This window comes from Alexandromys fortis, unplaced genomic scaffold (assembly GCF_014885135.2).
Source record: "Alexandromys fortis isolate MF-2015 unplaced genomic scaffold, M_Fortis_MF-2015_v1.1 scaffold_118, whole genome shotgun sequence".
Lineage (NCBI taxonomy): Eukaryota > Metazoa > Chordata > Mammalia > Rodentia > Cricetidae > Alexandromys > Alexandromys fortis.
The window spans coordinates 42,313-59,992 of NW_026068010.1; the positions used below are offsets into that span (position 1 = coordinate 42,313).

The window sequence follows — 17,680 nt, forward strand, 5'->3', positions numbered from 1 at the left end:
CCCTCCCCCTCCCCCCCACTCCTCTCCCCCTCACTCTCCAGTATGAAGAGCAGTCAGGGTTCCCTGCCCTGTGGAAAGTCCAAAGTCCTCCCCCCTCCATCCTGGTCTAGGAAGGTGAACATCCAAACTGGCTAGGCTCCCACAAAGCCAGAACATGAAGTAGGATCACAAACTTCATCTCTTAAAAAACTGGTCTATCAATGATGTTCAAAGTACTTGGAGGGAATTTTTTAGTAGTTTGCGAGTGTGTGAGTGTGTGTGTGTGTGTGTGTGTGTATGCACGCGCGCACACACACACATGTGCACACATTGGCCTGGTTGATGAGCTCACGCAGAGGCAGGGGCAGCTGCACCTCTGCTCTGTCAAGGGTATTATACCAGTGCAGTTCCTAGGGTTGCAGTCCAGCAACTGCTTTCACTTATTTTCAGCTGAGACAAACAGCAACCAGGAGGCCATACGGTCCCCAAGGCTCAAGCAGCTCCCTGCATATTCCACAGTCTGTTGCTTTCTTGGCCACCCTGGGCTTTGACTGGTTATGGATGAACTGGTTATGGAAGACACCGGTCTTCCTGGAAGGCCCTGGGGCAGTCAAACAGGCAAGGGCTGGGCTCCCTCTACTGAGTATACACGATGAACATGACACCACCCCTGCGTTGGGGACTTGGGTTTTTTGCCTGGCACAATCTGTATGCTGCTGAATAAATGCCAGAGCCACTGGCTCAGCACATCGAGCTTCTCTGATGAGTCCAGAGTAAACTTAGATTTGTTTACAATGAACCCATTGCTGGCAGCTCACTTTCTTCCATTTTATTCTTGTGGTACAAAGTGGAGAAAGGTCCTATTACTTAATCTATCATTTGATGTTTAATTTCTGGTTTCTTGTCAAGTACACCTTTCCTGAACTTTTAACTTTTTTATTATAATGTGTTTCCATGTTACCTGTAAAAGAATTCCAACTTATTAAGAAAGTAACAAAGGATAGAATGTGCAGTTATCTTTTGAGGGTAGTGTAGCCAACTGAACCCCAAAGCAGTCTCTCCCAAAAGGGAGACTGTGACACGGGGTGTGCACTTACCCATCCGGATGGCAGCCAGTAGGTCACTTCTTGCATCACTTATGGGTGGCTGTGTAGGTTCTGGGCGCTTTGCCTCAGCGACAGGGGGACCATGCAGTGGGGAGGATGAAAGAGAAGAGGGGCCAGGAGGGCCAGGTGGAGGAGGTGGGGGACCTGGAGGAGGCGGTGCTGTGGCCAGGAGCCCAGTGGAGGGCTGGTGAGGAGGAGCGGGGTATGTGGAACCAGCTGAGGCGGGGAACGGGGGCTGTGCGGGGATCTGCAGAGGGCTGACGAAGGCAGTTTGTGCTGAAGGAATCATGGGTGGAGGGGGAGGTGGCGGTGGTCCTGAGGGGTTGTAGTATTCAATTATCTGTGCTGGAAGCACCCTAAGGAACAATAAAATACAGTCACCCAAGTGAGCAGGGAGGGTCACACCTTCCTATTTCTAACAGAGCTTATCGAGGGGATCCTGTCAGAGACAGTGCATGCTGCTGCAAGCTGGACAGTCACTGCGGGGTACATGTGTCCACTCTGAGTGTCAGTTCCTTCCAGTTTTACATTATTCATCGTGACAATGAAAACACACTGAAATGCACCTAAAACAACCATTTGAAAAGCATGGTCAATTCTCGTGGATGGCTAGGGACATACACGGCAGTAGAAGACTAGTACTCTTTCCATCCTGGGTATCTCAAAGATGCTGGGTAGCTCCTAACTTTATCTCAGGAGGCCTCTGAGGCCAAGGAGACGGGTTGGGAGGATGCTGTCTTCTCTGCCCCAGACCAATGAGAATCTCTAGGGTTAAGGTGCCCAGCAGCGTGTCAAACACCCCAAGAGACAGGGCAATGGTTTTCAAAATCACTGACTCTCCATGCACCTGATGGAGCAGCCTTAAAACACATTCTAGTAATCCCAGCTTAGCCAAGGCCTAAGGATAGGAGACACCTAGACCATGTGCTCTCCTTTTTCAGGCTGTGGGTATAATTGGAAAGCAAGGCCAGCACTCGGGTAAAGACACATTGCTATATTCAACTTTCTTGGGCATAGAAACTAGAAGGCATTTTAAAAAGTAATTCTGAAAGAGCTAACGATAACCAACCAAAATAAAGGGGAGGGGCCCAAGTGAACCCGCACATGATCAGGAAGGGTCTGTACACAGTGGAGGCATTCAACTCACAGAGCAGAAAACAAGAAGTGTAGGGCAGAAATCTTCAGGAGCCCGGAGGCTGAGAAAGGGGGATACAGGATGAATGGCGGGGAGCGGCATTCCATGTTTTCATTGTCTACGGCCAGCACTCCCTGAGAAACTCGAGGTGTGGGCAGGCTCACAAATAAGCACCTTAGCCTTTAACACACAAACACACTGTCCAGCTGAGATGTGGCTACGAAGGGAGATGGTCAGTGGTGGGGCTCAATTTTATTTGACACAGATTCTGTCAACACTGACACTAAGCCAAATCATTCTTGACTATATTCTATGTGATAAACTTGTGTCTACCAAGACACAAATTCAAGAGCAACAACAAACATGAGTAGCAATTTACCCATAGTCGGCTGGAGCCACTGAAGTAGAAGCCTGGGACCCCTCTGGGGCCTGGGGAGGAGGTGGGGGCGGTGGCTGCTGAGGTCTGTTTAGAGCCATGTGCCTCGCTGAGGCAGACGAGGGTCGGTACTCATGCTCAGCGCCTTGGTTTGTGGCTCCATGCAGCGGTGCGTCCCCAGCTGGGCAGGACGGTGTCACCGGCTGTGGTTGCAAAGAGTGGCTGGGAGTAGCAGGATAAGAGTAATCGGTGACGTCGGATGTGTGCGACCTGATTTCGGAGGAAAGGGGATGAGAGAAATTGGAGTTTTAAAAATGTCCCCTAAGAGGTAGGTGCATATCTATGAGTAACAGCATTGTCAGTACACAAGGATGGGACAGTTATTCCTTTTAACAGTTAAAGTTATCCCTTTAGCTGGACAACTAGATCCAGTCCCATGAGAGCGTCTAAGCACAACACAATTATTTTAGCAGCAAGCCCCAGTGTTAGATGGATTCAGAGTTGATGCTTTGATAGGTCAGACCAGTAAGCGGGGACCGGCAGAGCCTTGTTGTCACAGCATTCCATGTATTTCTTTATGAAGACAATGCTATATGTCAAACACCATTTCATTCACAAACAATATCTCGGATGAACTTCAGAGGCAATAAAATATGAGAGCATATAATTAGAACAGCAAGAAGAGAAAGTGGGGGTCCACCATGCAATAGTGAGCCGCACTTGTCTTAAATGGCAGGAATATTTTTTACCCAAAGAAGGAAAAGCAACACCGACAGTTTCCCTGGGCTGTAAGCACACCGTCACAACAGAGCTCTGAAAGGAAAGGAGACCTTGAGTGAGTTAGTGAGCAGTTCGGAAAGAGGCTGACGATGGGCATCCTGCAGAGCCTGGATGGGAGGAGGGTAAGAACCAGCATATGTAGCAGCAGCCACAAGCATGTTAGTAGGAGGCACACGTTCTCGCCTGCGTTACAGGACAGTCAGTAGGGGTTGCACATCCTCTCATGATGCTGAAGCAGGGCTTGACCTTGGGCTAGGGATCCAAGAAAGCAAAACAACAAACCCTCTGGGCCTCCTGTCTTCCTTCGCGCTCCCTGCCTGATCCAGTCTCTTTGCGTCACTCATGAATTCAATGCCCATTTTCCTCCTCTCCCACTCTGCTCTTCTTGTTCTGACTTTTCTCACATACACTTGTTGGTTCCTGTTAGGGTTCAGCTTGTGTTTCTCTCTCTGAAGGGAAACAGGTAAACATACACTGGGGATGTAGAGAGAACAGGAATGAAGATGCAAGCTCATGTCTGCCTTTGGGGCTTTGTGGGTAGCTTCCCCCAACCGGAGTACAGACCAAGTCAGAAGAATCTACTCCTTCCCCCCGTCCCCTAACTATAGCATAAGAATTAACAGCTGATTTCTCTCCTCTGTAAGCAGTGGTCTAGATTGCGATGTGCACATGGCGATGTCTGGCCCACTCTTCCGACTGCTAGCAACTGAGTTACACTATTTTAGAGGTAGAGGCTGTCTGACCCGTACTCAGGTTCAGTGCAAAAGTATAAACGGATCTAAAACTATAGTGTCACTGGTGATACCATACTCTGCTAAGTAACTAGATGACTGCTGTGTCACTCTCTAAACAAACTGTCGCCCAGGACAGCACGGAATGCCTCCAGTGAGACACAGCACGTTCTGTGGTACAAATGAGAACTCCATTCTTGGAAAACAGATTTGAGAAATGGCAAAAAGGAGCCAAGACAAAGACAGAGGTGACACACAATTGATGGGAAAAGGAAAATATAAGATTTCTACAGGGCAGGACTCTGATGAAGGGTGAAAACAGGAGAAGTAAAGGGAACTGACCAGGTGAAGAGTGAAGGACCAGGAAACAGGGGCTTGCCAGCAGGCTGTAGGGGCAGAGGGCTCAGAGGATGCTGACTAAGTGGGCAGGCAGAAGTTGCCAGGAGACACACCACCGATGTGCTGCTGAGGGACGTGATCCTGGGGCTCTGCAAGGTCAGCCTCCATATGTTGCAGCAGAGAGAACGGGTGGGTTAAGATAAAGAGGCAGGAAGGAAGTTGTTCACCTACTGGGAGAATCCCATCAATCCCCAGGGTTTGCAGAGAGGCAGCTGAGCAGAGCCGCAGCACTAAAGCATGGCCCAGAACTGGATGGGAAAAACTAGGGCAGGCTGTGAAGATGCACTAATTTCTGACTACAGGGAACATTCCATCAACTGTGCATCCGAAATTTACAGTTGGAGACAAGCCATGCCTAGCAATCTGTAAGGAAGAAGGCAGAACTGGAATTTAGCTCACCTGGGCTGAGCTAAAAACACAGTATATACAACTGTCTTGTGTGCACACCATGAAACTTGACATTAAACTTTCCTTGGTATCTTTAATACACCACTAAAAATCATGCTTTTATCAAATAATATTTAAAATAAAAGAATATTTAAAAATAAGATATTTTTAAGAAGTCAAAGAGCTAGGTATGTTGGTGCATGCCTTTAATCCCAGCACTTAGGAGGCTGAGGCAGATGGGTCTCTATGTGTATGAGGTCTTCAAAGCCAGTTCCAGGGCTCCCAGGGCTATACAGTGAAACCCTGGGTCAAACAGACAAATAAACAAGCAAAACAAAGCAAAAAAATAATAATAATAAGAGAAGTCCATGAAAAATGTGCGGCATGATTCCAATTTTGTAAAGATTGTATCCCACACACAGGTGCAGGAAAAGACTAAAGACAGACACAGCAAAATGCAAATGGGCTTCTCTGGATAACGTCAGGATGGATATTTATTTTAATGTCTTTCTGTAATATCCAGATATAAGTATGTTTTCTTCCACAATAAGATAAGGTTAGGGCTGGAGTGATGGACGACTCAGCAGCTTGAAATACACTGGCTGCTCTTGCAGAGGACCCAGGTTTGATTCCCACATTCACACAGCAGTTCAAAACCATCTGTAACTCTAGTTCTAGGGGATCTGACACCCTATTCTGACCTCTGCAGGAACTGTACACACACACACACACACACACACACACACACACACAACGTCACGTACAAATACACACAAAAAACTAAAAAACAAATCAGCATGTTCTTAAAAAGAGAAAAGGCAACATGTCTAATAAAATAAGCCAAACTTCCCAAATTAATTCAAGGTGTTCAGTCTAAGCCCAATGATGAACTGTGTTCTCTTTGCTGGTAAGTTATGTATGCCAAGAGTAAGTCTTGGGAAAGACTATGAGACAAAAGCAAGTTCTGACAAAATGATCCACCTAGCTCTGTTTTTGTAAGCTACGAGAAATAAACCTTATCTAGACTATGTGAGCATACAAGCAAAGTATAAAATAATTACAATGGCCATCAGCATCATGTCAGGCATGAAATAATCTCATCTCAGGTAGTAGGATGAGAAGGCTTCAACTGAGGAGCTAAAAAAAATCCACAGGTTTCCCATCTACACAAGTTTAAATTAGAGTGCTGATGGAGTGAAAATGGGCATGTGCTTTGTGTGACAAAATTAAAATCCTAACTAAGCTATTTGTCAGAACAACAAATTGATGCCAATGAGGACTCTTGGGTCCCTGTATCCCTCACCTTAGGAGCAGACTATAATATCAATAAACTGATACTAAAGTTCAGTTGTGAGGCTAGAACCCAAAGCTCCCAGATTTCTTTGAATACTTAAGGTAGAAGGTATACAGAAAGAATACCTGGGGTGTGCCTTTTCAGAACTCAGAGGCCTGGGTAGGAAGCAGTATCAAACATCCTGAAACTCCTAAACGGTCTCCTAGCAAGCACCCACATAGTCCGTGGGTAGGTAGAGACTGCTCTAAATGCTGAGGTGTTAATCGTGAAAAGAAGAAAGAACCAAAAGGAAAGAGATCAAGCATAAGGTATGGACTTGATTTCTTGCTATTTTTGACTGTCCTTGATAAACACTTGGTGGTTTGTTTGTTGTTGCTATTGTTGTTGTTTTAAAGATAGAGTCTCAAATATCCCAGGACAGCCTCGGGTATGTAGCTTAGGACGACGCTCATTTTCTGACCATCCTGCCTCCACCTCTGAGCACTAGGATTAGAGGCATGTGCCACCTAGCCAGGCTTCTGAAACACCAGGCTTCACACCTGCCAGGCGATCACTCTTCCAACTGAGGCGTGCACCCGGCTTGAATTCTAACTTGTAAATCTAAAAATCCACACAAATGGATCACAATGATTCAATAAGACAGAAGCAAGACATTAAACCAAAGTTAAAACTGGCTGGTCAGTCACCCATGGGTCTCAGTGACAAATGTGACCTTATGACTCCACCGTTTGCACCTGCAAGAAATATTCTTACTTAGGAGCTGTCACCTCATAAAAAAAAAAACAAACTCGGCAGGACATCCTCCTGAAATGAAACATGTAAGATGAGTTATCTGGAGTGAGACATCAAGCCCTTGGTGTCTGAGTCTTCTTCAAATGAAGGCCTCCCAGGGTCCCTACTAGCAACCCATGATCATAGACAGTTAGATGACAAAGAACAATAGAAATTCAACATTCTCCATTAAAGTAGTAAGGGACACCTAAGCAAAATTCAAGTCACTGGCAGTCACCCAAGTTCAGAATCCACATTTAAACTCCACTTTCCCGATTAACCCCAGAACAAACTTAAGAAAGTTGAAAAAGCATGCAAAGTCACCCAACCTGAAATAGCGCTGCCTAAGGCATTATTTTGAAAGCAAAATATAGGTGTCATTTTCAAGGACAAAGTGGGGCACACAGAAACCAAAATACAGGGGCTCAAACATGGGGAGAGGGGTCCATAACATGCACACACCTAGTATCTGGGGACAGAGATCCCTCGGAGGATGCTCCGTGGTGCACACTCTGAGACAACCTGTTGTCGGGCCTAAGCTCTTTGTCATACGCCATCATATTCCACTCCTGGCGCCTGTTTCTGGCTTTTCTAACCTTTTTCACCTCACGGGTGGTGCCATCTACACGTTTTTGCTCCTGATGTCCAGGAAAAGAAAGCAAGCATGCCAAGACAGAAGGGGAAGGAAAACAGCAGGTTAGATGCAGTGAAATGCACAGAAAACAAGCCTGGTGCACACGCAAGAGGCATTTTCATACTGCTATACCCGACTGCATATGCCTCGGGCCCACCAGGTCCATCAGAAATAAAGCAGGTCTCTAAAGAAACAAAAGGCTCCCACGCCCACTACAGTGCTTACCTTCGCCTTCAGGACAGGACTCTTGCTTGCTAGGGTTATGACCTGTTTAACATGCTCACACCTAGACCTGCATTGCTCATATGAAGTATCTGGTAAAACCATTCATAAAAATCATTTTCTTCATTGATACACTTTGAAGGCCCTACATGAATGTGCATGCTCGCACAGACACACACACACACACACACACACACACACACAAACACTTACCTGTTTATACACAAAGTCAGTCTTATACCAGTCCTGTTTGTCAGCTAAAGCACATTCAGTGCTCACTGGGGTCCCATACAAGCCCCTCCTGCAAGGTGAGACCCTCTTTGTGCACCTACACAGCTCACATCTGTTCTTTTTCTTACACGGGCATCTACGATCTTTCTTAACAAAGGTTGTATCCTCCCCCTCCCCCCCATGAACCTCACCACACTGCTTTAACTTTACAGGAAGCACACACTCAATAAAGGTTGGCTGAATGACAAAGCCACACACCGTGGCTTAAGCACAAGCATGTCCCAGGGACCATGCTCAGCACTCAGGCACTGCTGACACAAATGGCAAACAAACACACACACACACACACACACACACACACACACAGTTTCTATCCTCATAGAGCTTGTGCTCTGGAAGGGGAAGTCTGAAAGCTGGCATAAACAAGTGTCTCTATTGAATGTGGTAAAATATAAATGTATCTATATTTTAAAATGTGATATATCTTATACACAACTTTATATTAGACACACATATTATATATTTATACATTCCTATATTTAAATATTTATATGTATACCAAATGTCTGCAGTTTAAGGCAGTAGATAGAGTCGATTGTTTTCAAAGGTGTTTAGAGGTTCTGAAACAAAGAGTAAACACAAAACACACACGAGATAGCAGACATCAGGGAAGAAAGAAAGAAGTTTTAAAAAAAATCAATGAAAGGGTTGGTTATTTGAAAAGATAAGTAAGACTGACGCTTAGTCAAACCAATGGAAAGAATCCAAACAGGACACAAATTAATAGAATTATAGATGAAAAAGGAAATACAGGAATAGTAATATTCAGGTAACACATGAAAAAACTGCTCTACCCCACTGGCCCTCAACGATATGCAAATTCACAGACCACAGAAAGGGCCCTGCAAGAACCTTCTTAGGAAACCCAGACGACAGCTACACGCAGAGTCTGTCTCAACTCAGCCAGAACAGCACTCACTAAGGAAAGCACTGCCTGGGAGGACAGAGAGAGGGGTGAACCATAAAGACTTTCTGGGCGTGGATGTAATGAAGCCTGCATCTAGGGAAGCAGTATAGAGTTCACTGAAACCCAAACCAGACTGGCTCCCCCATTGCGAGGATTTGCCCAAAGGACTCTAAGTCAGCTTATCAAAGAGATGGTTCTTCCCCAAGATTTACTGCAGTATTGCTCACAACAGCTAATTGTTGACTGTCTGCAGAGGAGTGGTAAAGACAAAGTCGGACTCAGGCACAACGAACTGAATTCAGCTACAGAGAATGCGGGAAAATGCATCAACTGGAAATTCTGATATTAAGTGAATTAAGTCTGACTCCAAAAGACAAATATCACATGTATTCCCTCATTTATGGATCCTAGATTTTATTTGACATACAAAGAGAGAGAGAACAATATCTTTATGAAACCAGTATAAGAACAATGACTATATGACAGCAACAACAAAAGAATTTTCTTTCAACAGGCTATTGACCAGGAAAGTATATACTCAGGACTGGAGAGATGGTTCAGGGGTTAAGAACACTGGCTGTTCCTCCAGCAGCCCAGGATCCCATTCCCAGCACCTACATATGGCTCACAACCTTCTGTAACTCCAGTTTCAGGGGATCTGACACCTTCTTCTGGCCTCTGCAGACACTCAAGTAACACTAATTCATACAGGAAAAGCATCTATTAACATTAAACAGACAAACAAACAAATAAAATTTTCAGAAGAGAAACCCTCTCCTGACAAGGAGCCTAAGAAGGGAAGGCCTTCCAGGAGGGCAGGAAGTGTCCCTGGAAGGCCCTCCTGAAAGTCCTGGGTTTGGCACTGAAAGGTGTGGTGCATTGGAGAAAAAAAAATGCCCTTCACTATGTTTCTTCTTCCATGACTGCTTCGCTTGAATTCTTTGTAAAACTCAGCAGTTCTTCCCAGATTCCCCAGTTACATCTGTGCACACCATGAGTGTAAGAAGAGAGTGTAATCAAACACCATCTTACAAACCCTGACTCAGGATTGGGGCACCCTCCTCCTCTCTACCCGCTCTTTGTCTCTTGTCTTCTCTCTGAAGTGAAGCCAAGACCCGTGCATATGATCGGGTGCTCCGCTGCTGAGCTATGCCTGGCCTGTTCTTTAATTCTATTTGCAGCCAGGCAGGCAGTGGTGGTGCACACCTTTAATCCCAGCACTTGGGAGGCAGAGACAGGCGGATCTCTGTGAGTCTGAGGTAAGCCTAGTCTACAAGAACTAGTTCCAGGTCAGGCTCCAAAGCTACAGAGAAACCCTGTCTCAAAAAAACAAACAAAAAAAAATTCTATTTCCAAACCTCAAGTTCTTATTCATCTTCAACTCTTACTCCAATTAGGTCAATACATCTAAATGCTTCAAACCTCAAGACTACCCCACAGTAAGCTAAGTATTTCTTCCAATGTGATTCAGTATTTGTCAAGCAAGCCGGGTGGTTGTTTTGTTATTATATTTTTTGTTTGTTTGGTTTTTGTTAATTTTTCAAGACAGAGTTTCTCTGTGTATCCCTGGCTGTCCTGGAACTAGCTATGTAGACCAGGCTGGCCTGGAACTCACAAAATCCACCTGCCTCTGCCTCCCAAGTGCTGGGATTAAAGGTGAGCACCACCACCACCCAGCAATATTGTATTATTATTGTTTGTTCTTGTTTTTCTGGTTTGTGTTTGGTGCTTTTCTTTTTGAGAAAAGGTCTCAGTATGCAGCCCTGGCTGGCCCAGAATCTGTTACATAGACCAGGCTGGTCTTGAGGTTATAGAAATCTGCCTGCTTCTGCCTCCCCATGTTGGCATAGGGTGTTGATTTCTGAGCACAGTTTATATAAAAAATCTAAACTCTCCATCCTAAGGGGGCAAGCTTCAAAGTGGAAGTCCCTGAACCTGAATGAGTCACCTTGTCCTTCCAAGATGGTATGTTTCTGATTGTGCTGGTTTGCATTTCTCTCGTCGTCCACCTCCCCACTCCTCAACGGGAGGTTCATTTCTAGAAAATATCTCTGAAAGCACAGCTCACCCACGCTTCCCAATCTCTCTCAAATGCCTCACCAAGTCGTCAGTCACAGTGAGGTGGCACCCCAACAACATGAATGTGAGTAAGACAAAGTCCCCAATGCCTGACAGGAGCAGTGACTGTTCTATGAAGCTCCGAGGGAGCAAAGGGACAGGAGTGACAAAACATGGTGAGAAACCAAACTGAAGAGTTCTTTGCTTCTTTTGTTAGAAGCATACAAGTGCTGCAGAACAAATCCTGCCATATTTATTTCAAAATAGCCTTGCTGTGCTAAAATGTCAGGATTGTCATGTGAAAAGGGGGCCCCCTGAGCAAACCCGAGCCTAGATGTCATCCCTCAACTATCTGAGCAAAGGACCCGTATGCACACTGATGAGTGCATCCACAGAGCCACGTACCTTCTGACGTCGCTTCTCCTTCCTCTTGTCTTCTGTGTCCTGCAGCATCTTTTCTTTCCAAAGGTCAAAGAAGTAAGAGGGATCCGTGTAGAACTTCAGCCCATCCTTCTTGTCATCCCTATGGACCAATGCATTCAAAGTCAGAGCAAGAAAGATCACTAGCGGCCTTCATAGGCGGTGACATTAAATTTAACACTTTGGATCCTAATGCCTACATGAGGCATCTGGCACCCTAACCACCTTATGTATTATACGCTAAACTCCCTATTTGGAAAAACATGGAAACAGGCACAAAAGCAATTAACTCTACAATCTTCGAAACTGAGAGCTAACTAGGTGCAAGTCCTCTGTGAAAATTCTGCACAACTCAGAAATACCCAGTTTCAATAGCTCATGAACTAAAGGACCTATTCAGTTTACTCCAACAGTAAGCTACACATAGAGGCAGCTGGATGCTTGGTGTACACTAACTTCTACTGGGAACTTCAACATAGTTACGATAAAAACTAGTAAGTGCTTTGTCCCCTTTTATCAATTCAGGTTTACTCCGCACCAATTGGTAAAGAAGGCAAAATGTTTGTGGTATATGGATGCGACCGAAACACAATGTATTTTCAAGAAACTTCACTCCCTGTGGCTATGTCAGTTTCAAGCGCTGCTATGATTACTATAGTCTAAATAATATTTTAAGTCATATAAAAACTACTTCCTTATTTAACCAGTAATAACATAGCCATTATGAATTAAGGTTATAATAGGAATCAACAACACTGCTCAAGGGGCTAGAGAGATGGCTCAGCAGTCACAAGCTCCACCTTCTCTTCCAGAGGACCTGAGCTCAGGTCTCAGCACCCATGCCAGGTGGACCACAACTGCCTTAACTCCACCCCCCTCTTCCAGCCTCTGATGATACTGTACTATTGGGTCCATACACACAGACAGATATAGAATCAAAAATTAAAACTGAATCTTTTAACAATGTTTCCCATTGCTCTCAGAATAAAAATATAAGAATTAATAAACTATTTCAAAAATGTTTGGAATAGTCATGATGTAATGTGGACACTATGTTCAAAATTAAATCAGGAGGGCAAGATGGTGATGGTGCATGTACTTAATCCCAGAATTCAGGAGGCAGCCACGCATGGATCTCTGTAAGTTCAAGGCCAGCCTGATCTACAGAGCTAGTTCTAGAACAGCCAGGGGCTACAAAGAGAAATCCTGTCTTAAAAAGACAAAATCAAACCAAACCAAAACATCAACAAAACAAAATTAAAGCAGTATATTTACTCTATATATCAATATTCCACTAAGTTATATGGGACCATAGGAGATGCAAAGTCAGTTAAATATACATAGATAGGAGAAAATTTACAGCCAAATAAAGGAACGAGAGAGAGAGAGAGAGACAGAGAGAGAGAGAGAGAGAGAGAGAGAGAAACCAATTAAGTGGGAAAAAAGGGTGGGCAGGAGAGAGGTTTCTAATGGGACACATCTTAGTTTTAAGTATGTGTGTTCTAAATGCTAGGAAAGCACACTTGTCCCAGTGAAGTGAGGAATACCATAGTGATATTTTACTTGTATTTTAATATATAAAGCTTGCATGAAGAACAAAACACAAAACAGCCACACAGTTAGTCAAACAGGCCAGGCAGTGGTGGCACACACCTTTAATCCCAATAGTTAGCCTTAGAGGCTGGGTGGTGATTAACCCCAGCACTAGAGAGGAATATAAGGCGGGATGAGACAGGAACTTGCTCTCTTTCAGTCTGAAGATTTCAAGGAGGTAAGAGCTCTCTAGTAGCTTAGCTGCTTTGTTTTTCTGATCCTCAGGTTGAACCCCAATATCTGTCTCTGGGATTTTATTATTCGTGCTACAGGACACTGCCCAGCTCCCATTTCCAGGGTATGTGCCCATTTGTCTGAAAGAATCTCTCTGTCCTGCAGAAAGAAAAGGTGACACTCCCAATTTTTCTACTGAGGCTACTCCAAACCAGACCAAGAGCCTGGGCCCTTTTGAGGAGGACCAAAAGGCCCTGTAGTAGGAATGTCAGGATGGCAACCACAGACAAGGAACACACAGGCTTCTCCGTGGCCACCACAGTCACTCAGTTGCAGCCCTGACTCTGGAAGTGAACACGATTGGCTCCCATCTGTGCCCCGCAGGTGCCGGGGAAGTGAGATCCACACAGGGACAAGGTTTGCCGTGGGGGACAAGGAGACGGTAAGAATGAGAAAAAAAGGTCCAAAGGTGGTGACAGGATGCATGAGAAGAAAACACCATGGTGACGGGAGTGACACTCGGGGCTTGCTAAGAGCGTGTGCAGGCAGGCGGCCTCTTCCTGTGAAGGCTGCCCTGTTGCTTTTCTACTCTTTGCCTCTCGGAGTCTATCCCTGATATGCCCGACCACCGCAGCAACAGCAGGACAGCAGCTGTCTGTGTGGTGACGAAGGGCTGGGACAAGGATTTCACCATGTTATAAACGAACCGTGCCGTTTCTCTCCAGCGAACTTGGAGCATAAGGCATGGCATAGCCACACCTGGTACGTAGCACGAAGTGCCACTTCCACTGAAGATCTCCGTGTCTGAGTGCGGATGTCAGAACTCACACTCCAACACTTCTGTAGCCATGGCTCACTTCACTGGGTAGGGACGCAGCAGTTAACTGTTCTCAAAATGTTCTTTTTAACCCAAAGGAGCCCCCAAGGTGGCCCCACCCAGCACATCGGCATGTTTCTGCCTCTGTCGAAGCATCCAGCCGCCTCCACTGCAAAGGTGTGGGGAAACCAGGAGGGAGCCGTACCTGTACGGTGTGAGAATGTTCAGGGGTGGAGGCTTGTCGCTCTGGTTGTAAATGTCAGCAACAGGGTTGGGAATGCTGTTCTTAGAGACCACCTGCTGGTCTTGGATGGTAGAGCTTTTGAACGCTTTCTTCATGTTGATATCCTGTAGTGAGACTGTGGAGAGAAAAGTCCCCCAGGCTGAGTTACGGAGAAGTATTTTCTGTTTAGAAATAAGCATCATTATTGACTCAGAATCAGAAACACCTCCCAGAATGACCCAATATTGGCTTTTTGGAAACACTTTATTTTACATGTGCCTGAGGGATGTGTGCAGTGCCAGCGAAGGCCAGAAGAGGGCACTGGATCCCCTGGAACTTGAGTCATAGGCAGTTGTGAGCCTTCCAATGTGGTTTGCTGAGAACCAGGTCCTCTGCAAGAGCACAGGAGACTCTTAACCAATGAGTCATTGCTCTACTCCCGAAATGACAGTTTTTGTTGTGCCTTTAAAACCTTGCATAAATAGAACACCCTTTCCTCCCTCTAAAGAATAAGATTTCTCTAGGACATGAGGTCAAATTACAGCTTTGCTTCCTTTGTAACAAGAGATAGTTCACTGGACCAGGGGATCTCTTTGCTGCTGTTGTTTAAGTAGCACTTCTCAGACACCACCCAGCTAACCGATGTGTACAGCAGGCAGCATGCACAGCTCTGGGTATCTTAGGAGAAACCATTAGGACCAGGATCAGCACAATACCTGCACAGAACAATACACAGATGGGAACAGCCTACTCTCACATTGAGGGGAACAGAGACCCTGAAGGTTTTCCACCTCTGACCCACACAACAGCGCTTCGATCTGGGAAACAAGTTAAGCTAAGTAAGCCCTCAGCTGATTGGATGTGGAAGCCTTCTTGCATATTTTTACAACTTTTACACTGCATTTAACTCATCCAACTTTGACAACTTTTAGGTGTCCAAGCTGGTCCCATCTGCCCTCCCACTAGGTCGTCAAAACTATAACTTGTGACATCACCAATAAAGTGACAGCCTAGAGAAAGGACCCAGATTCCTTAGCTTTTAGGAAAAGGTCTCTGCAATGTTAATATTCATGCCAATGCAAACAATATAGTAAAACTGTGCCAGGAAAGGAGTTCAAAGAAATGACACATTCCCTGAAACTTCTAGCATTTAAACCAGTCATCTTTTCCAGTGTAGAGTTTATCATGAGCCTGCAATTCTACGAGCCAAAAAACAAACCCAGCAAGAAAGACAACCTAAACCCAACAGTGCCACACATCTGCAAAGTGGATGACGAAGATAAAGACACTGAGGCCGGAGAGCCAGCACAGCGGACAAGAGCACTTAGTGCTTTTGCAGGGACCTTAGTTTAGTCCCTAGCGCCTACACTGGGTGGCTCACAACTGCCTGGGACTCCAGCTCTGGGGCTGTGATGCCCTCTTCTGGGCTCCACAGATATCCACACTTATCCACACACATACAGAAAGACATGTAATTAAAAAATAAAATAAATCCTTTCTGTTGTTGTTGTTCTGTTTTTGAGACAGGGTTTCTCTGTAGCTTTGGAGCCTGTCCTGGAACTCACAATGTAGACCAGGCTGGCCTCAAACTCACAGAGATCCACCTGTCTCTGCCTCCCAAGTGCTAGGATTAAAGGAATGCGCCACCATTGCCCAGCAAAATAAATCTTCTTTAAAAGATACTATGAAGTCCTTACCCAAACAGACCAAGTAGCTATTAAAATTTTATTTTTTAATCAGTAAATAAAACTTCAAAACTCAGTTAAAATGAGGCCATCCTGAGACTATTTATTATTATTGAATCCAAATGTAACATCTGCAACTTTTAAAAACAAGAGCATGGCATATGAAGCAGATGAGATGTGACTCTTTTTTTAAAAAAAATCTCTAATTAACCAAGTGTTCTGGGGCATTCCCTTCCCATTCTTCTAGGAAGAGACGAGATAAGTGGCAGTGTGCTCGGCAAAGGGAAGCGCAGAAATCACACTGAAGTTGTTAATTGCTACTGTCGTGCCGACATGGTGTGCAGCTCGCGGCTTCCATGCAATTACCTACCCTCCTCCACTGTGGAGTCCAGCTGCGTGACTTTGACAGCAAGGCGATCAATTCTGTCTTGAAGAGAATTTGCTCTGATGTAGAAGTTGTTAGCCTCATTAAACAACTCACCAAATATGTCTTCTGCATGTTTGCCTAGAGTCGAGAAGGGAGAAGAGGCACCTGCTGAGGAGCTGCGATGCAGGCTCGCTGCCACCACCACACAGGGCTTGTCCAAATGCATATCAAAGCAAGTGTCATGGTCCAAGGCCTTTATAACAGTAAAATATTCCAGACAGCACAGCGTCTTCCTGGCTGCCCAAGCTGTCCCTCAAGTTGTTACCACTAAATGAAACTTCTCTAAAGGAAAAAACTAAGTTCCCATTTTAAACAAAACAGAAATATTACTTCACGAATGAAGCTTTCCTTTTACTGATCAATGGAATGCAAGAGATCACCTTGGCCCATGAACGCAGAATGTCATCAAAAACATGGCATTGATTATCTTGCCTTGTGCTTGATGCCTCTGGTGATATTATATTCTCTGAACACATGGAAATGCAGTGCTAAGTCTCAAATGCTCTAATATCGGCATCTAACATTTCGGTTTAAAGCCTCTAGCTGAGCTCATCTCTACTTTCTTATGGGTGCTAGACATAGTATAGACAGAGTCTCACTATGTAGCCCAGGTTGGCCATATCCCCTTGGCTCAGGCTCCCTGGAGCTGGGATTATTAGCATTCGCTACCATGTCTGGGTTTCTCCTTTTTTGTTTTCTTTTGTTGTTGTTGTTGTTTTGGTTTTTTAAGACAGACTTTCTCTGTATAACAGTTTTGGCTGTCCTGGAACTCCATTCATAGACCAGGCTGGCCTTGAACTCAGAGATCCACATGCCTTTGCCTCTGCCTCCTGAGTGCTGGGATTAAAGGAGTGCACCACCACTGCCCAGCCCCTCCTTTTCTTAAAATCTATTTAACATTTCTGGAAAGATGTATTTCCTCACCTTCAATCTCCAAATTCCATCGCTATTTTTTACTCCTACAAAAGCTTAGTGACTGAGCACTCAGTGCACTTCTGCTGACTGTCGTTTTCTATTGAGTCTCTATCCACCAGACAGAAGAGAATCTGAACACTCCGGGAAGACGGTCTGACTGATGCAAGAAGACTGTGGTGTTTGAAAGGGAAATGATCTTCATAGACTTGTGCATGAGAACACTTGGTTCTAACTGGTGATGAGTGTGGGTGTGGGTGTGTGGAGCTGGCTGTGTGGGATGAGTGTGAGTATGTGGGGGGGGGAATGTGTAGGTGTGTGTGGGTGGAGGTGCGTGTGGGTAGGTATGGGGGTGGGGG

At 45.2% G+C, this 17,680-nt stretch overlaps 1 protein-coding gene across 3 annotated transcripts in view; it reads right to left on the reverse strand.

The window, feature by feature from the left end:
* The window catches only part of Wasf3 (WASP family member 3), a 96,938-nt gene that overhangs the window by 4,330 nt on the left and 74,928 nt on the right, over nt 1-17,680 (reverse strand). For 2 of the 3 annotated variants that reach the window (XM_050161956.1, XM_050161957.1), the window contains exons 4-9: nt 16,353-16,487; nt 14,280-14,433; nt 11,476-11,593; nt 7,421-7,596; nt 2,600-2,866; nt 1,077-1,441 (exon numbers count right to left, since the gene is read on the reverse strand). In XM_050161956.1, coding sequence (XP_050017913.1) covers nt 1,077-1,441; nt 2,600-2,866; nt 7,421-7,596; nt 11,476-11,593; nt 14,280-14,433; nt 16,353-16,487 — 1,215 coding nt within the window. Of the gene's footprint in view, nt 1-1,076; nt 1,442-2,599; nt 2,867-3,658; nt 3,826-7,420; nt 7,597-11,475; nt 11,594-14,279; nt 14,434-16,352; nt 16,488-17,680 lie in introns of all 3 variants that reach the window. The other variant, XM_050161959.1, reaches the window with a different exon arrangement.